Raw genomic sequence first — 21,678 nt, 5'->3', positions numbered from 1 at the left:
ACATCCCTTTCCTTCCTTCCTTCCTTCCTTCCTTCCTTCCTTCCTTCCTTCCTTCCTTCCTTCCTGCCTTCCTGCCTTCCTGCCTTCCTGCCTTCCTTCCTTCCTTCCTTCCTTCCTTCCTTCCTTTCTTTCTTTCCTTCTTCCTTCTGAGTTTTTTATTACAGTTTGATTTTTTTAGTAGGAATCAGTCAGTTCAAGTTTTCTGTTTGTCCTTGACTCAGTCTTGGAAAATTATGTGTTTCTAGGAATGTATCCATTTCTTCCAGACTGTCTAATTTGTTGGCATATAGTTGTTTGTAGTATTTTCTTAGAATCCTTTGTATTTCTGTTGAATTAGTTGTTACTTCTCTTTCATTGTTTGATTATATTTATTTGGGTCCTTTCTCTTTTTGTCTTGATGAGTCTGGTTAAAGTTTTATCCATTTTGTTTATTTTTCAAAGAACCAGCTCTTGGTTTTATTGACTTTTTCTATAGTTTTTTTTTTTTTTTAAAGACTCTATTTCATTTATTTCTGCTCTAAATTTTATTATTTCCTTTCTCCTGCTCACTTTGGGCTTTGTTTGCTTTTTTTTTTTCTAGTTCCTTTTGGTGTAAGGTTAGATTATTTATTTGATATTTTGCATTTTTCTTGTTTCTTGAGGTAGGCCTGTATTTCTGTGAATTCCCCTCTTAGAACTGCTTTCGTTGTGTCCCATAGATTTTGGATCATTTTGTTTTCATTTTCATTTATCTCAAGGTATGTTTTGATTTCTTCTCTAATCTCATTGTTAACCCATTCATTGTTTTGTAGCATGTCATTTAGCCTCCATGTGTTTGTGTATTTTTCTTTTTCTTTTTTTCTTGTAATTGATTTCTAGTTTCCTGCCATCTGGTTGGCAAAAATGCTTAATATGATTTCAGTCTTCTTAAATTTACTGAGATGTGTTTTGCAGCCTAATATGTGGTCTATCTTAGAAAATGTTCTATGAGCACTTGAGAAGAATGTGTATTCTGCTGCTTTGGGGTGAAATGATCTAAAAATATCAATTACACCTATCTAGTCTAGTGTACCATTTAATGTTGCTGTTTTTTTGTTGGTTTGCTGTCTGGAAGATCTAGTCATTGGTGTCAATAGGGTGTTAAAGTCCTCCAGCATGACCACATCACTGTCAATCTCTCCCTTTATGTCAGTCAATATTTGCTTTATATTATTTAAGTGCTCCTGTATTGAGTGTATAAATGTTCTTAGAGTTATATCTTATTGTTGGATTGATCCCTTTATCATTATGCAATATCCTTCTTTGTCTCTTATTATAGCCTTTGTTTTAAAGTCTATTTTGTCTCATATAAGTATTGCTACCCAGCTTTTCCTTATTTCTATTTGCATGAGATATGTTTTTTTCCATCCCTTTACTTTCAGTCTGTGTGTGTCTTTCGATCAGAAATGGGTCTCTTGTAGATAGCATATGCGTGGGGCTTGTTTTCTTACCCGTTCAGCTACCCTATGTCTTTTATTGAACATTTAATCCATTTACATTTAAAATGACTACTGATAGCTACATAGTTATTGCCATTTTATTATTTATATTTATGTTATGTTTTTCTTTCTGTTCTTCATAAAGAAGTCCCTCTAACATTTTTTATAATACTAGTTTGATGGTGATGAATTTCTTTAGCTTTTTCTTGTCTCAGAATTTCTGTCTTACCTTTGATTTTAATTGATAGCCTTGCTGGTTGAGTAGTCTTGGCTGTAGGTCCTTGCATTTTACCACTTAGAATATTTTGTGTCAATCTCTTCTGGCCTGCAAAGTTTCTGTTGAGAAATCGGTTGATATTCTTATGGGAATACCCTTGCAAGTAACTAGCTGTCTTTCTCTTGCTTCTTTTAGGATCCTTTCTTTGTCTTTGACTTTTACCCTTTTAATTAAGATGTGTCTTGGTGTGAGTCTGTTTGGGTTCACCTTGCGTGGGACTGTCTGTGCTTCCTGGACTTGTATGTGTATTTCCTTCACCAAGTTAGGGAAGTTTTCAGACATTTCCTCAAATAGGTTCTCCGTACTTTGCTTTCTCTCTTCTCCTTCTTGTACTCTTATGATATGAATGCTGTTATACTTGATGCTGTCCAGAGGTCTCTTAAACTATTCATTATTTTATTCTGTTTTCTTTTTGCTATTTTGATTGGATGTTTTTTGCTACTTTGTCCTCCAAATCACTGATTTTTTCTTTCTAGTGTATTCCTCATTTCAGTTATTGTATTCTTCATTTCTGACTGATTTTTTTTTTTATGGTTTCTATGTCTTTTTTACGTTCTAATCTCCCTTTGTTGAAGTTCTCACTGAGATCATCTATTCTTTCTCTAAGTGTATTGAACATCATTGTAACCAGTGTTTTGAACTCTGTTTCTGGTATGTTGCTTTTCTCCATTTCATTTAGTTCTTTTTCTTGCATTTTCTTCTGTTCATTCATTTGGAACATTTTTCTTTGTTTTCCCATCCTGGCTGCCTCTCTATGTTTGTTTCTTTCTATCAGGTAGATCTTCTATGTGTCTCATTCTTAGCTGGATGGTTTTGTGTAGTAGGTGCCCTGTGTAGAGTTGGCACAGTTTCCCTAATCACCTGCCATGAGGGTTCCAGGAATGACCCTTGTGTGGGTTGTGTGTGCCCTTCTGTTGTAGTTGAGTTTTGATTTGTGTTGGCACGTCAGTGGTTGGGATTGACTCTCAGGCTGACTTGCTGTGAAGATTAGCCACACCCACAAAGTATCAGCTGCTGTATGGAGGCTGACCCCGTGGAGTGGGGTTCACTCCAGTGGGTTCATGTGCCTGTGATACTAGTCTTTGGGTTTGCCACCTATAGAACTAATCTGGTGGTGCTCTGTTGAGGTCTAACAGCAGCCTCTGGTGTGCTGATTCTAGAGCCCTTTTGGAGGGGCTCCCATGAGGCCAAAGTCAGCTGCTGCCATGTGTCTGGCCCAGGACTACCTGGTAGAAGCAACAAAGCTAACCATGTTTGGTCGCTGCCTGAACAGGACCTGGAGGAATGTGGGAGAGGCCACATGACTAACTGAGGCAGGCTGCCACCATGACAGGGCCTGGTACAGCTCAGAAAAAGGATCAGGGAACCCCCAGGCCTGTGGCTGTCTGCTGGCTACCCATAAGGCTCAGCAGATGAGAGCCTCACAGGTACCAGAGTTGGATGAGACAGGGTCTCAGGAAGTCACCAGGGTGGGACAAGTAGGTAATTTTCCCAGGTTAGTGCAGATTCAGCTTTTCTCAACCTCTTCTTCATTCATATTTTATTTGGTCCTACTACAAAGTGCTACAGATGAAGTTTCGTTCGTGATATAAATAATTAGCCTGAGCCTAAGTCATGAAATAATTTATGATTTTCTACAAGATAGCATTCTTCATTACAAACTGATGTTTTATGCTCACACACAGAAACACACATGTCAAATTAGTAAAACTTCTTCAATTTATTTCCTATATTTGTTTTCGTGGAATGGGGGTGGGGTAGGGGGAAGGCAGATTTTGAATTAAGAGTTGCCTTATAGTTTATCTGCTGTTGCTAATTAACTTTATAACCTTGACTCCGTCACTTAATCCTTTTTATTATTTAATTGTCTTTTGTAAAATGAGAGAGTTCAATTAGATACTCTAGAATCTCTTAAAAATCGTAAGATTATCTAAGAAAGTACATCATCTCTCTTGTTTAGAATTGACTTTCATTATCAAATGAGAAAAAGAAAAGTTTTATGATTTTCATTTTTAGAAATAGATATCTTTCTATATTATATTAGCTATATTATAAAAATAAAATTTGTATTATATAGATTCTCAGTTTTATGCATGTATTTTACACTAGCTACAAAATTTAGAGTAGAGGTGTGTTCTAGGCCAAAAAAAAAAAAAATGTTAATCAATGAGAGAACCTCTTCCCTTCAGGGTTATTTGAGAGAGATTTAAGTTAGTTTGTAGAGAAATCCTCTGGGCTACTACTTAAAAAGTAGATGAGTCTACATTTTATACTTGCCAAGAGCTTCTGGGGCAGTGGGAAGTTTTGTTCTGAACAATTATCAATAATAATTGATAAATATGTTTTTATGTGTGTGTACATAAACATTTATAAACACAAATACACACAAGTACACACAAGTACAAATGCATGTATATATGTGTAATCTTATTTAAGCCTTGTGCTAACATTAGATATTATTATACTCATTTTAAAAGCTCACTTGTTAAAAATATTTTGAAAATAAAATAAATTAGAATTTGACTTTTATTGGCAATTTTAATAATAAAGTGATAAATTCAGAGGTAGGAATTAATACAGATATTTTAACTGATTATAAAAACCTAAGTGATTTTCATTTAAAATGAGATTACTTTGAAATAATATTGTAATAAATGTGTGAATTTTTTAAAAATTAGTCCAGCTTTTCAGAAGTGTTTAAAATTCTATAGATATCTCAGCTACTGAAGACATGTTTAAAAAGAATTTGGATCTGGTCATATTATAAAGTGATAAACTAAAAAAAAATAAAACATTAGTTCCCATGATTATTATTTTCTTAAAAGCTTTTCAAAAGGTAGATTATTTTAGTATAATATTATCTGAAAAAAAAGTTTCGATGGTCATGTCTTTTAATTGAAACAATAAAAAGAATTTTGAGTTATTTTAAGAAAATTCTAGCCCCAAATAGAAATTAAAACAAATGTATTTTGAAAAGTCATGATTTTGTTAAAATAAGGTTAAAGCAATTAAAACAAATGTATTTTGAAAAGTCATGATTTTGTTAAAATAAGGTCGTGGTGGTTTTCTTCAAGATAGAAGACTAACTTTTTAAATTGCCATGTCTCATTTATATTTTAGCCAGTGTTTCTTCTGTACAAACCTTGAACATCTTGCTTCTTTAGCTTTTGTTGTATAAAGAAGTTTCAGCGTTAAGAAACATATTGAGTTGATTATGTCTATTAAAATTTTTTCATCCTTATAATAGAGCATCTTCTTATCTTTCAAAAAATTCCCTATCAATGTAAGGCTTTAATTAAATCTAATTTCTAACTTTTTATATTATACTCTTTAAAAGATTTTAGAACACAATACAATATACAGATGATATATTATTGAATTACATACTAGAAATCTATATAATTTTATTAACCAATGTCACCCCAATAAATTTAATTTAAAAAACACATTTAGTTTTGTTTCCAACTATTTTACACAATGATTATTTTATGATCCTGACTCTTGACTTGCATTTACATTAAGAGACTGATGTCAGCAATCGAACTTATAAAACACAACTCACATTTTGTTTTTTGTGCTATTTTAATCAATACTTATTCTGCTGGTTTAATAGGAAGAGAACCCCAAGGACAGCTTATATTAGCAGATATTTACAGAATCTTTCTGCTATTAAAGAGGTATTAAAAAATAAAATCAGAAGTCAAGGCAAGTTAATTTATTGGCTTCATTTGGACTATTTCTTTTTAAATCACACTATTAATATAAGTAGGAAAAGTCAGTACCTGAGGCATTTCCTTTCCTTTTATTAAGATAATTTCATTTAAAAAGAAAAAAAAAACATTATATTTTGGTGGTAGTTTTTTCCCTATCCTTTTATTCTGAATTATTTTATTATTTTCTATAAAAATTCAAAACGTTATTTCTTATAAATCCGACAACAATACCAACTGCAGTCTGTCATTAAATGTGATGTAGATTTTCACCTGTCTTGTCCTCTTTCTCTTCAGGCACTCCATCTGCACTGTGTATATTGAAGTGCTTCCTCCAAATAATCAAAGCCCTCCCCGCTTCCCACAGCTGATGTATAGCCTTGAAATCAGTGAAGCGATGAGGATTGGTGCTGTTTTATTAAATCTACAGGTATGCTCCTTTGTCTATATATAAAGTTCTGTAGAGACAACTTTGAAGACTAATGGATTTATTTTTGTGTAAGAGGGGTACAAACTCACAGGTCTGCTTGCACTCTAGTGAATGAAAATTCCATCTGGAAAGGAAAGCAGAGGTAATATGGATGGAGGGTTTCCACAGCTAATCTATTCTATTGATTGCCACAATTGAAGAATTAATGTTAGCTGGCAGGGATTAGCTACAATCATTACAAGAGAGAATGAAGGGAGTAGAAACATGCACTTGAATATTTTGTACTTTGCATCCAAAGAGTCTGCAGCTGACTATTATTTTCTGTCTTGGATTCTTTTGCCTAGCAGGATTTATTTTTGCCACAGTGTTGTATAGAGAAAATAACTTTAGATTCACAGGCTGATGGTAGGTATTATAATTCTGAGGCAGACAAGATTCTGTGGCCATGGGCAAATTTTGTAATTGCTTCGCCTCAGTCTATTTGTTTAAATGAATGGGATAGATATAGCTGATATTTTGATTTGAAGCTTCAGATTCATAGGCATATAAGTTACTTGCATGATGGTAGCTTGGTTTTTACTATTTATATATTCCTGACTAAAGCACATTTGGCCAGAGAATGCTATATCTTCAACTGAATTGACAGCTTCAAGATGGACTACATATGGTATTGATAATTGTCATTTGCTATAAAAATCATTAAGGATCATAACATGACATATTATTTTACCTATAAAAGTTCATCAGACAGAGAATTTATTTTCTTTTGGTGTTATATGAGAATAACAGGAGTTCCTGACATGAAACTCAGAAAGCTGGCTTGAAGGTTAGGAGAGATTTTAATAGATTAGGAAATTCCCAGCATCAATCTTTACCATGAAATGAGGTGACATAAAGCATATCTAGATCTTGCTCAAATCCTATTTGAGTATTGACACCCCCTTATTTAAAACATGATGATGTAAAAGTGAAAATTCCATAGAATATAGAAATAATGAAACAAAACAACCTCATTATCCAAATGTGGAAAGTGAATTTTATAGAAAGTAAATGAGGCCTAAGATCAGTTGATTGAATTATTATCATCTCCAAAACAAGGTTCATTCCACTGTATTCTACTTATTATCTGAAGCTGCCAAAAATTTCGTTGGCATCACCAGATATTTTTCTTTGCTTCTGCTCCAATATCTATTTTTTTTTTCCTGATAACTTGCGAGAGTTTGCTTTTGTTGTTATTTTGCTATTAAAACATGTGGGAAGCAAAATTATATGAAAGTAGACATATTAGTAATAAGAAAATTTGGGGGATTTTAATGGACAGAATAAAAGACAGAAATAAAACATTGCAGTTTCTTTAGGCAGGAGAAAACAGAAAGTTAAAGCAATAAAATAATAAAATATGGAAAACCAAATATTAAGACAAGTGCATTTAATGGAATAATACAATTATTTTATTCACATATATGGGTATTTATTTAAACAAGAAGAGAAGAAAAACCACTATTAGGTTTGTTAGAATCAGGCCAAGCGATTATAAATTTTTACATTTAAATATTCTTTAAGAATGTGCTTTTATATAATTTCACTTCCTAAGAGGTAGAACATGATTTTATTTGTAAGATGGTTAAGGTTTCAATATATCCCAGAGAAATCTTGGAATGATATTATAGGATGATTTTACCTGAGAGTTAAGGAGATGAAAAGGAGTTGCCCTTTTTCCTATCTCAAATTTCTCTAGTGCAAAAGCTGAGAAAATACTTGAAATAACATTTCTGTTCACCCTTTGTGCTTCTGGCAGAAGCAAAAGAGAGGGTACCAATTGCAGTGGCAGTATCTATTAGAAAGATCCAGGCATTTTTCATAGGCCAATAGCTATTTACTTTTGCTCATGATCAAGTGAGATTGAATTTAAACCAGTGACCTAAAACTCAAAAATTTTCCATCAAATTACTCCTCCAAAGACTTCTAATAACAGAATACATTAGAAGTACTTCTAGCTGCATCCTCATCTTTTTAACACAGCGCAAACCACTGTTGACTCACCATTCAATTTAGAAAGACAGAATTTGTGGGGAAATATATTTTTGAAGATAACAGACAGACTTCAAAATAATCTGTTTTGACTGAGACCAACTTGGTTTCTTTTCAGACAATAATCCTTGTATCTCTTTCCCCTTCCCCTTTTAAGTATTTTTCTTTCATTCCATCTCAAAGCTGTTTGGGAGGCTATAATTTTCATCAACGTATTAAGGCTGTTTTGCCTGGCTACTGTATTGAGGGTGTTCAGTAGAGGAAAATGGCACCCAGCTATTCTTTTGAAACTTCTTATGCTGATTAAGGTTAGAATTAGGTGGGTGTTTTTAATCCCCAAGCTGGTCAGACCTTGCTCTAAAGCATGATTCTATATTATTCTAATCTGCCAGTGAAATTTATTAGAATGGTATGCTGGAGCTAATTTGTACACTGGGATCAAGAGAGCCAGCTGTGTGCATCTCTCCTGAACATCATGTTCAGTTACGTAATATTGTTAGCTTGAAACTGGCCATGGTGGGTGTATTTATGTTATAAATTGGCAAATGCAATAAATCCTTATCCCTTACTCCAGAGCTTGTTGTTAAACTTTTACCAGCACACCACAGGATATACAGCCAGTTTCCTCAAATATTTAAATTACTTTATATTCTTCCTTATTCATTGCATTTGAAAAATCATTAGAAATTTATTTAAATTACTAAATGAGTTAACTTCAACTTTTTTTCCCTCTGAAATTTTGATCTATTTTCATCACTATTAAAATGAGCCATTGGTACCAAATGGGACTATGTATTTTATTCAAATATACCTCAAATTTTTTTTATCCTCACAAGAACATTATTTTCTTCTGAATTACCCATATGTATGGCTCACATTCCCACTGATGTTTAACCCATTGTTAGAATCATTAGCATAATAGCATAATTCTTTTCTACCCATGAATACTTGTATCATCGCCATCATTATCATGCTCATATAATAATAATAATATCTAACATTTAAGTGGCATTTAATGAGTGAGACACTGTTTAAGTTCTTATTGTATTAGTAAAGATAGCTAGACTATATGTCTACATGCACCCAAATTCAAAATTTTAATGATTTATAACTGAAAGATTTATATCTTACCCATACTGTATATTCATTGTGGATCAGTTACAGCTCTGGTATTCATCTTATTTCATTTAAGAATAATAGAGGAGCCTCTGTCTGAAGCAATGTTGTTCTTCTGACATAGGCACAACAAACTGGCTCTCTGTTTCTCCCAGAAGTAACAAATGAACTCTGCCCACATTTCACTCACTAAATCAAGTCACAAGGCTCCTCCTGGGTTAATCACAGTAGGGACATATAGTCTTACCAAAGGAGGCACACACTGATCTCATGGCTAAGTATGGTGTCAAAGAACTGAGTCCTTTTGGTACACTATTTGCTTTCTATGTTATTTCAGGCAATCGTTTTTCTAAATGATTCATTCCTGCAGATTATGGATTCCCATCCTGAGAGCATCCAATGACCGTTTCCTTACTACCTTCTGCCCTCTTGAAGGCACTGCTGTTTACTTTTTGGGTGTTTGTTATGGCACACTCCACTTTTAAGTACCAAATTGTGAATCGGTTAGGATAGCTAGGTTTATTGACAAATTTCACAGTCAATGCCCATCACAAGGTAGCAGTAACTATTATACTCAGTCTTTGCTTCACACTCAGACTGATGAAACAGCCTCAATCTAGAACTTTACTGGTCACATGGCAAAATCTGATGTCAGTAGAGCAGGCAATGTCTTATTTTCTCTAGAAAAGGCCTACCAATATTTTCAAAATAATTACTTTGAATATATATATATATTTTTTTTTATAGTATATACTTCTCACATATTTCCCCATTTAATTCTTATTAAACAAACAAACAAACAATGCAGTCAGAGCTATTATCATCATAATTTTACAAATGGAGAAATCGAGCTATAAAACATAGAAGGCTCTTTTCCCAAGGTCCTTGTGTAATCTATTAAGTTGTAGACAAAGGAAAAAACATTAAGGAGTCTGCCGAAATATTTTCATGCTTATCCACTATGCCTGTTCTACTTCCATTTAATATTTCACTTGCAGTGCAATATCACTGCAAGTCCTCCATCTTCTGTTCTTTGCCCTACTTTAGTTGTAGGGGGAGAGGTACTGCTTCCTCACTGTGGTCACTTTATAGTTTGGCTGTAACCACTATTCAACATTCATAAGTCTTTACTTGTTATTCATCCTACTTCCAGTCCTGAACACTGCCTATTTCACTTTCTAGACAAAGAAAAAAATATATATATTCTCCTTACAAACAGCTTATTGATAAACAGTCTTTTCTAGAAATAACTGGTTAATGTGTATTTAACAATCTATTCTTAAAAATAGAATGTTAAAAATTAGTTGTCAGAACACCAAATCCTATATCACTTCTATTGCTTCTGATAACAAACAAAAACATAAGTTAAAAAAATTGGTTTAGTAGGATTTGATGAATCAGAGTGTTTAATTCTAATTATTTTCTCTACCATATTTCTCAATCATTTATTTGATTTTATTTCTAATTTTTCACTTATAAGTCATTATATGTAATTAAAAGTCAGCTACCTTAAGCTGCTAAAACAGTTATATCTCTTTAACATATGTATAATTCATCATTTCATTTGGTTATCACCATGATCCTAATAAACAGACAGGTATTATTATGTTTATTGTCTGGAAAATGAGAAAATAAACTCAGAAATGGGTGGGATTGTGAGCTAGAGTAGGTTTTTTATTTTATTTTTTCTTTTGACTCCTAAATCAGGACTCTATCTATATCACAATGTTTTATTTAAGGCTATAGAAAAACTATTAAATTTTATGTTTCTCTTTTGTTTTTTTTCAGGATGTGGGTATCTTTTAAATTTAATTAGTTTTGTTTTTTTTCTTAAAAGTTAATTTTATGATTTTTATAAGGATAATTGATACCAAAGGTTGGGGGAAGGTATAATTTATTTCAATTGTCTCAGGAAGAAGCGATTAAAGGAAATACTAATTAACTATTTTCCTCTCTCACATAGAGGTTATAGAATAGAACATAGATTAAAACCTGGATAAGAAATAGTCGAGCAAAAATTATTGAATTTCCAGATCTTACCTCAAAGAATTTCTAGTTCTTAATAGAATATTCTCCAAGAATTCAGGTAGGAGAGATCTCAAACAGTTTTGTAGAAACAGATGAAGATGAATTTTTTGGTAGTCAAATGTTGGGTAGTCCAGAGTTTCTCTTAGTCCTAGGCTAAGAGAAAAAAAAATCCAAGAGAAATTCTTACAAATAAGGAGAGATTAACATCCAATTCTCTGCTTAGACTTGAATCAATGCAACTATAGCAGGAGGAAGAACATAGGAAATAAATGCCATGGTGAAGTGGGCAGTTGGCAAAAGGGTATGAGCTGCTCCCTTGAAGACTTTGTTGTAGGTAAGATGGGTCCTGCCTGGGTACACAGATCTCAGTTGGTAACTCTAAGTATAAATAAAAATTAAGGGGATTGCAGTATGTGCAGTAAAGAGGCACATACATCAAGATATATGAAAAGAGGTCACTAACAGGGCGTTAGGCAGAAGATACATCACAATTTCACGAGGTACCACCAATTCCTAGGATGGCTGCTTGGGACTGAACTACTTAACAGTAGGATTTGTTGGTGCCAGTCCTCTTTCACACTAACTTTGGCTCAACCTCAATACAGGCAATTATTTTTAAAAAATATATTATTCCTTCTACATCCTCTCTATTCCAGCGTCAAGGAAGAAATGAAAGGAAGAATGATGAATATGAGTGAGAAGATCACATTCACCTCACTCTAAGTCTCTAGAAACAAAATTGGTTTTAAAATCAAAAAGAATATATTATACTAATAAAAATGAGACAGTTTTACTAAGTTATAGATTGAAATAGATAGCTATTTAGATAGATATGTTGAATATCTATAGATTTAAACATGTAGATTTATTGAAACATTGATGAAGTCAGCTAAACACCATATTAGAAATGGAGGTGATAAATACAGCAGCCTGATATGAAGGAATAAAACATTTATTTCATTCTTCGAGAATTGAGATTCCTTGTTCAAACTGGCTGTATGATAATACAGTTCTGACCTTTTGTACTTACAATAAAAGCACAGAAGAAAGAAATATTTAGGAGATTTCATGGAGGTACAGATCTGTAGTGTTTGCCATTTAAACCAATCAACTCTGGCTGTCCGCTCCAATCCTAGACTCCTGATTGTGATTCTTTTCTGCATTAAGATAAAGTGCATTATACTCAAGGCCTTGACAACGTTTCTAACGTGGCTTATTCAAGATATAATGCTTAGATTCTTTCACACTGCTACAAATAGTCAAAATGTTTAGTGATCAGCAGTAAACTTATGCCTAACTATAAAGAACAAATCCGAGTTATGAGCAAATATTGAATCAAATGATCTATTCAACTACAGCTGGTAGATCATCCCAAAAGAAAGTTCAACCATACTTTGTGAAATGGATAGCAAACACATAAATGGGATGAAGTAAAGGTATGACCCTCCTTGCACACAGTCTATTACTTTAGGGGCCAAGAATTGGGATTGGGAGGAAAATAAGTTCCTTGATTTAAAATGTCTTTCTCCTTGTTCTCTGTTTTTGCCACCACACCTCTATTTCACTGACACTTGGACTTATTTCTGAAAATGAGTGGTAGTAGAAAGAATAATTTACTTAAAGTAATGTCACTGTTCATTTTTTAAAAACTAAAGAATGGGTAGGACACAGGTTGACAAGATATAGCCAGGGGCAAAGTGGCCTGTTTGTATGGCTAGTAAACTAAGGATAGTTTTCACATTTTTAAAGATTTTTCAATAAAATATAAACAAATAAAAATGTAATAAGGTAAAATAATAAGCAAAGAATAATATTCAGATATCAGTAAGTAGCCTACAAAGCCTAAATTTTTACAGATTTTATATAGAAAAAATTGGTTGACTCCTACAGTGTAACATGAGTGTCATTTAAAAACAAACCAAAATATTCCACAAAAATACCATCCATTATGTTTAAATAAATTATAAAGGTACCTCTAAAAGAAAAAAAACATAAAACATATTATTTCACCCCTAAGATCTAGCATTAGTTTCGTATATTAAATTACATCATTTATTTAAACTGTGTCAAAATACTCTAAGAGATGGGTCTTACATTAGCTATCTAAAAACAAAAGCAATATTAGTTATCGAGGTATCATGTGTGTATATAAATATTTGGGTCAATATTTATTTGTCAATAAATATTTGTTAAATAAAATAATGGAGACTAATAGTGTATATACCAGAAAGCAAAATTTTAAGAGTTTGGGAAATAGGAGGGAGATTGGTGTCTTTGGGGTAGAAAAGCAGATATTAAATGAGATAGCATGTAAGTCGCAGAGCTCAATGGCTGAAATAAAAAGAAAGTGCTTAACTTATGGTATTTTTATTTCAATTCTCCATAAGGAAGATTACCATTCTTATTTTTCTGTTAACTCATACTAAAATTTGGGATTTTAAAAGTAAGCAGGAAGTACTGGTCATTTGGAGTAATGAGTAGGAAAGTGCAATGTCAACAATTATGAGAAAATGGATACATTTCAAAGAATACATTCACCCACTTTAATTTTTACTAGCTCTTCCATTGTGAAGGAATGACTACTTGCATTTAGAAAACAAAGTGATACTTTGGAAGCCCAGGGATATGTGGCTAAGAGATCAATATTAATAATAATAGCATCAATATCTAATTTTAATTGAATGCTATTATAAACCAGGAACTACATTAAGCACTTGAAAGCTTCCTCTCCTTTTATACTCTTGACAAAGCAGTGAAGTAACTTTCCCAGAGTCAAGTAGAACCCTGTTGTAGAGGGAGAATTCCAAATCAAGCCATAGGACTCTAGAGTCTATATGGTAACCATTATTCTATTCTTCCTTTCTCAGAGACTGAGATTTGCTCAGTCCCCTCAGCTTTGCATAAACTTGCAAACAATTCCTTCAATACTAAAGTAGGTCTGCCCACAAAACTAATCATTCTTTTCTTTCTAAGATCTGCTTTATCAAACTTGATTTTATTTTCTTGTGTTGCTTCTTGATTCTTTACAAAAATGAAGAAAAATATTGTACAGTAATGTCCATTAACACTGGGATAACTTAATTTAGCCACTATTTTAAACTTCTGGTTTCATTTATCAGTGAGCTGACTGATTCTGGCAGTTTGAGCTTCTTTTCGTTTCTTGGCTTTTCTTGATGGAAACTGCAATAGCTCTTGAAGCAGCTCAGACACAAAAAGCAGGGGAAAAGAGATAATGGTGAGAAGCACACCAAAAATTAGGATGTTGCCACCTCTGGTGACTTGAGAAAAAAATCATGCATTTTACTAATGAACTACTTGAGTATAAATGTAAGACAGGGCTTTGGTCAGTTTGCAACATGCATTTGTTCTCATTTTTTAATAGTTTCAAGAAGCTGTAGAATTAAACTATATACTTTAAAGAATTATTATGTTTAGTCCCCAAAAAAGATTGACTTGATCTCACTACAGAATTGATCCATTTCCAGAACAGTTCGAATGAAATGTAAATCGTCATATAGTCTACACTTTTACATTACCAGGTCCTGTGATAGGTGCTAATTTGTTTTTCTGCCATCTTTCAAATATTCCCAAAGTATTAGGAGTTATTTCTTTTCTCTTTCTTTTTTGATGAATATTTCTTATAAAATAGGATGCATTTTTTCCCTGAAGATGGTAACAGGAGTTTATGATTCATGAACAGTTTACAGCTGGTGTAGGTACAGTATACATGAATCATAGGCCCTGTGCCATAAAATTTGCAGCATCATTTATATCATGGGGATCACTGTGGATATGTTAGTTGGAGATTAGCCTCTCTGTCATTAAAGAAGTTTTTCTTTGAGCATTCAGCTTCTTTAATGTGTTACTGCATAGATCAACATTGCAGATTGTACTAAAAGATGACGATTTTCCCTTTAATTTTATAATATATGACTTACACTATTTAGGAGGTTACCCTGATTTTGATAAGTGTGAGAAATGAAAGCCATTTATTTTTCTCTTCATTTTCAGCTCACGTAGTGAAAAATACATTTTCTCGTCTTTCCTTGAATTAGATTTCAGGTGGCTCTTTCATCATTAGCATTATCGCAAGAGAATAATAACTCTATGAGTGCACATAAGAAATCTGAAATACATTGAATATTGACTGATGTTGGTTACCTGATTCTGAAGTATTCTAAAATATAATTTATTTTTATATGAAGGATAGGTAGGTAGATACATACATATGCACAAATAGACAGACAGACAGAATATCTTACAATCCCAAACATCCGCTTATTGCAAAAATTAAATCAGATTTCTACTGTGAATTTTTCTCTTTTAAAGCAGATGTCCTGTTATATATGTTTCCAAAAAAATTTTGGTGCCTCTGATAAAGGGGTGCATATCATCTAGGAACGATTTTCTTCTCTAGGAATATAAAGTGTCGAAAGTAAGAAGAAAATTTTTTTTATGTATTTAAGCTATATTCTCAAGTTCTTTTGAAAATAATTAAGAACCTAAAAATAAGTTAATAAGATGAAATAGTCTCTTCTTATATCACTGAGCGTAAAGCTTATGCTCTGTGGCTAGTTGGACAGGTGGACATACATAATGATTTGTGGTTTGTATTCAGCCTAGAGGCAGAGATTCACTGACAAGAATAGCTTTATTATGGCACCTCTCCTGTTCCATGCTTTCATCAAACTCTTGGATGAAGACTTTTACAGCCATCTGTAACCATATCAACCAACCTCTTTGCACCTGTGTTCATATGTTTTGTTTTTAATTCCGTGATTAAAAGTTAACACTTCTTGTTCCTATCTAAACAATTTCTTCCTCTTGCATACTAGATCAATGCTTCTCCAGCTCTTGTAATAAAGGATGCATTTAAGTGAATTACTAGAAAAATGAAATACAAAAGACAAAGAATACAAGCCCTTTTTTTACTATTAGATTCAACAGATATAAAATCAGCCTGTCAAATCATTTTAAAATTTTCTAAACTACTCTAAATTTTACCCTAGATAAATTTACTCTAAATTTTCTATATCATTATGATTAATAACCACTTTGCAGAATGACACTGTTCCATGGATCATACTTTGAATAGCACTCAGGACTTCTATGTAGTTTGCAAAGCCCAGTGCAACTTTTAAGTGCAGATCCTTTGTGCCAATTCCAATGGCACTCATCTACTCTGGCTAGCTCAAGAATATTGTTCCAGAATCACCATTTTATTTTTCTGCATCGTAAATTTTCTTTATATGATCATTTCCATCATCATGAAAGTATGCTGTGATATCTCCCAATTAAATACAAAGCAATAACAACAACAAAACGCCCTCAATTCCATAAACCACTCTAGCTACTTACCCATTCATGTGCTTTCCTTCATAAGACAAGAAAAATATCGTCATTTGCAACAACATAAATGGATCTTGAGATTATCATGCTAAGCAAATAAGTCAGACAGAAAAAGTTAAGAACCATGATTTCACTCATATGTGGGATATAAAACTGAAAGCAAGAAACAAACAAAACAAACAAACAAAAACTCATAGACACAGACCAGTTAGCTCAGTCTATTTTGATGGTTCATCCTCACTTCTCTTACTTATTTGGTTTAATGGTTCCAAATTGCTATATGCTCACAACTTCTAATTGATATTTCCAGTTTAGCTCACTGCCCTAAAATTCTAGACTCATGTCCAGCTGAAGGATTAATATTTACTTTTGGATAGTAAGTAATCAACTGTCTTAAGTTGAGTTCTAGAGAAGCAGACTTTGAGATAAAAATTTAGTTGTAGGTTGTTAATTGGGGAGTGTTCTTGGAATCAACTTGTGTGGAAAGACAGGAAGGAAGCAAGATAAGGTTTAGGGAGAAGTTGAGCTTCAATGCAGACCCAGTATGGGCTTCAGTTGACCCCCTAGAAAGCTCTAGGGCTGTGCTGAGATAGCCCTTTAGAGTTGGAAGATTGGTAGAAGATAGTTCCTTTATATATCTGTATAAATAAGTCAGATGCAGGTTGCCTCAGAATGCAATTTGAACTTAGCAACTTAACTGTCTTCAGATGAGGCTTTTTCTGAATAGGACTGACAGCTGAAGTCTCTCAGCAGGCAATATTCTCAATATAGAGGGAAATAATTTGTTTCTTGAGGGGAGATCTGGGAGGCATATCATAGTATTATCACAGCATCTCAAAACTAATATATCCCATATTTAACATCTGGTACTTATACTTACTTCCCCCACCCCCAAGTAAAACAACTGATTCTCCTTCATTTTCTTATATTCAGTAAATTATGACCAGATTTATCCCAATTTTCAGGCCAAGAACATTCCAAGCTATTTCTGACCTTTCTCTTCATAGCCCTGTCTCATTTCTAATCAATAAAGGAATCTGGTTGGTCCCAAAATATTTCCAGATTTTACCATTTCTTACCACTCTCACTGATTCTAGCCTCCATCATCTTCTGCCTCTATTATTGCAATAGATTTTTACTGGACTTTACTCTCACCCATCAGTGGTCTATTACACAATAGAGTAATTGTTTAAAAAAAATAGCTAAGATAACTTTACTTTGTGAAAATCCTCCGATGGCTTCCCAAATCACACAGAATAAAAGTAAATATCCCTCTGATACCTACCTGATCTCATTTCCTACTTCTCATCCTCTCAGTGATTCTGTTCCAGCCCAATTGGATACTGTCCATGCACATTGAGGGACTCCTTCCTTCCTTGGGGCCCTTTCATTTGCTGTTTCCACTTCCTGAAATGCTCCTTTTCTAGACAGGACTTACATCTTCCCTTCCCGTAGATTTCTGCTTGCTTTCCCCTTAGAAAATTGGCTGTACCTCACCACCTTACATAAAATAATAATAATAATAATAATAATAATAACAACAACAACAACAACAACAACAACAATACAACATCTCACTGTGCTCCATATTCACTTTACCCTGTTTGCTTTCATTCTTTTCATATTCTTATTTACTTGTTTACTTTGTGTTATCTTACTTATCACTATGCCAAATATTGCATTAGGTCTACAATGGCAGATACTGTGTTTTATTAGCTATTATATCCTCAGTAACAAGAACAATGCCTGGAATATAGCATGTAATCTATAAAGATCTATTGAATGTCAGATGGATCCGATTTCAAGAAAATTTAGGACTAAGGTTTCAAACAGTATCATCAGTCACTGGCATTTCTCTCCTCTTTCTATTGATTAGCTATGTGTAGACTTTACTGACATACAGTCTTTGTAATTAGGAAATAGAGATGATTAAAAAAAACATTTTGTTCTTGATTAAATCTGAAATGTAGCCTTAAGATGAGAGAAAAGAGAATGGATGAATAGTTTTCTAAAAGAAAATATACTCAAGTGATGAAATGTAATATATAGTCCCTAGATATTCCAACATTAAAAATACTTTAAAAAAACTGCTTGCATATATTTAGAAGTAGACAAACACATTTCGAGAAGATTAATTGTAGCATTTTCTCCAGATTTTTTTTTTGTCTGTTCTAATAATTGCATTCTTTTACAAATAATTTATTGCTATGCTTTTCCAAAATAATATGGGAGTGGGGCGGGGAGAGGGGTAGAGTAATGCAGAATTACTCAGCTCAAGATTTTAGTTGTGCTGAAACAAAGAAACTCTGGATTAGAAGAACATGGTCACCAGAACAATAAAATATGTAAAATATGTAAATAAAATTTTATTTTATTTTACCAATAAAATTTTATTTTACCAATAAAATAGGTAAAGTATGAGGTCATTATCTTCAGTAAAATTTTATGGACAGTCTGAGTAATAAAACCGTATTTAGGATATCCAGGAAAGAGACAATTCAAAATTACCTTTATTCTCTAGTTTCTAATTTTCCTTTTCTTTTTTTTATTATGTCTCTTCTTAAAGTACTAGAGGATTCTTTTTAGTTTTCTAAATGATAATTGGCTGACATTTCTTGGTTTCTTTTCATAAGATTTTGTAGAAATGGTGATCTTTTATAAAACCCCTTCTTATAAAAGATCTTGAAACAAAAGTTTATAACTATAGTAGAAAGTGAAGATTTTCATTTATTACATGCTGGAAGACTATTGTGTGATCCAAAGAAAAGTTTACAAATTTTTGGACCTGCTTGACAAAGAGCTTTTGTTGTTTCTTGTTTGTTTTGATTTGTTTTTTCCTTTTTAATTGACCAGAATTAAACCATTCTGCTCATCCTAAAAGTTAAATAAAAAAGGACTAATTTGAAATATGGCTTCGAATGTGCAATACTTGTTCGGGCTATTATTCGATAGCTATTGGTATTTTAATAGTAGTAATCAGTATTACCTTTAGTAACTTGGCAATAAATGATTCTCTGTGCTGTTTTAGAAATAAACCCCTAAGTTTATGGCATGCCTTGAAACTGTTTATTGCTTCACACTCTGGCAGCTATTGTTGTTTAAAGATGCAAATGCCATTATTTACCAGTGATTCTGATAAATAAAAAGAAACAAAAACAGTGTTACTGAAGTATAGTCAACAAACATCTAATAGGTATTTAGTTATCTAGAGAAAACAACAGGCAACCCCATTGGTTTTGAAAAGTACCTATGGTGATTTTCTACTTAACTAGCAAGAATTGGTTGATTTAGAGCTAAGAAAATAATTTATTTTATATTTAAAAAGTAAACAAAAAATATTTGCATTGGAAAAATTACTTGAAAAAACTGAAGAATTAACTGTGTGTTGTCCTAGTATGGAATACTTTTTATTATACATGGATTCACTAAGTCTCATAGCAGTTTTAAAAAGAAAATAAAGGAAAAATCTTCATTTCCACAATCTTCTCCACTCATACACCTTCCTCACTCGCACAAAAGAAAAAAAAAAATAAATAAAGATCCAGATTAAGAAAACATATTTCAGAGATAGAGGCAGAATTATCTAGCAATGAAAGTTAACTCAACTTTGCAAAATAGTTATTCCCTATCACCTACCCCCAAATAAAAGTAGTTCATTATGATTTTGATTAACAAATGGTTAGAAAGAGAAGCAAAATAAAATTGCCATGGCAGTTCTAATTTCATCACTTTGTACTAGATGATTTTGAGTCAGAAGTCATCTTTGTGAGATGAGAAAAAAAATTAAAAGATTAATGTCAAAAATAACAAGCTGGAAAGACCAAGATAATTATAATTTTCTTCCTGTTTAATTTTATTTTTACAATTAATATGTATATATTTAAAAATGCAATCAAATCATATACATTATATTATTTCTTTCTTTTTATTCTCTATCTTGCTTCACTTCCTGTTCCCTGTCTCCTTTCCCCAATTAACTCCCTAGTGTTTCCTCATCATATAACTCTTATTAACTGGTAATCTGTCTTTTGATAATTTTTTTCACTATGTTCATATACAATTAGATAAGGCACATATGAGTGTATGTATATGTTTACACAGTCACATAAATTGCACACACGAAACATATGTAGACATTTTTGCCATTGTCATAAATATGTGTAGATTTATTTTCATCGTTCTTTTGAAATAATATAAAACTTAGAGAAAATATGTAAGAATAGTGCAAAAATATTTGACATAGTTACTAGCATGTCTCATCACTAGCAAACATCAATTTCTAAAATTCCTATAAAAAGTATAGTCTTCTATATATAACCACAACATAACCATTAAAAGCAGTAGGTAACTTTAATATTTTACTACAACCTAATCGTTTGACTCCATTCAATTTTTGCCAGTTGTCCTAATAATGTTCTTCATAGCAAAATGATCTAATTAAGGATCACATGTGACCTTTAATTGTCATGCCTGTTTAGTCTCCTCAATCTGAAACAATCCTTCTTTGAAGCTTTTGAAGATTTAAGGACACTTATTTTGTACAGTTTTCCCTCTGTTTGGGTTTGTTGGTGCTTCTCCATGACTGTGTTTAAGTTATGAATTTTTTTGGCAAGAATATCAATAAAGTGATGCTGTATGCATCTCGTATTTTATCAGAGGATGGATAGTTTACATATGTCCCATTACAGGAAATGTTACTGTGAATAACAAAAAAAGTTGCATCATCTTAAAGTATATCGATTGACTTATTTTGAGATTACATAACTGTTCTTTCCTCATTCATTTTCACCCATTAATTTTAATATTCATTGATGTTCTTTGATTGAATTATTATTATAATTGTTTCCAAATGATGAATTTCTAATACCATCATTTCTTCTCCATTTAGTACTTGGCATTCTACTATAAATAAGAGCTTTCTTTTCTCACCCATATATTTATTTATTTATATCAATATTAACATTTTGATTTCCATTTTATTCAGAGGATTATAATCCATTACTATCATTATCTGTTTTGATGCTTGAATTGTCCCAGAATTTATCTTGATGAGTTCATTTAAGCAGAATGTCTGCATTATTCTTTGAACACTTAGCTATTTTCTAGTACAGCAAGATGCTGTAGATTTATTTTATACTTTTCCTATCTCAGTCCTGGATTTAACCATTTCTCTAAAAAGCTCTGGTTCCTTTAAGTGGGGAATGACATTTAGAACCTAAAGCATAAATGCACAGAATGCTCTTTGCAGGCCTTATCAATTGTCAGAGCTAGGCAATATAT

At 32.5% G+C, this 21,678-nt stretch overlaps 1 protein-coding gene across 1 annotated transcript in view; it reads left to right on the top strand.

Moving 5' to 3' along the window:
- LOC102885755 (protocadherin-15) overlaps positions 1-21,678 on the top strand; it is a gene marked incomplete at its 3' end in the record, with an annotated part of 563,452 nt that overhangs the window by 373,254 nt on the left and 168,520 nt on the right. The window contains exon 16 of the mRNA XM_015591761.1: positions 5,742-5,874. Coding sequence (XP_015447247.1) covers positions 5,742-5,874 — 133 coding nt within the window. The remainder of the gene's footprint in view (positions 1-5,741; positions 5,875-21,678) is intronic.

This window comes from Pteropus alecto, unplaced genomic scaffold (assembly GCF_000325575.1).
Source record: "Pteropus alecto unplaced genomic scaffold, ASM32557v1 scaffold306, whole genome shotgun sequence".
NCBI classification, from domain to species: Eukaryota; Metazoa; Chordata; class Mammalia; order Chiroptera; family Pteropodidae; genus Pteropus; species Pteropus alecto.
This window is presented reverse-complemented; position numbering and strand designations above follow the sequence as displayed.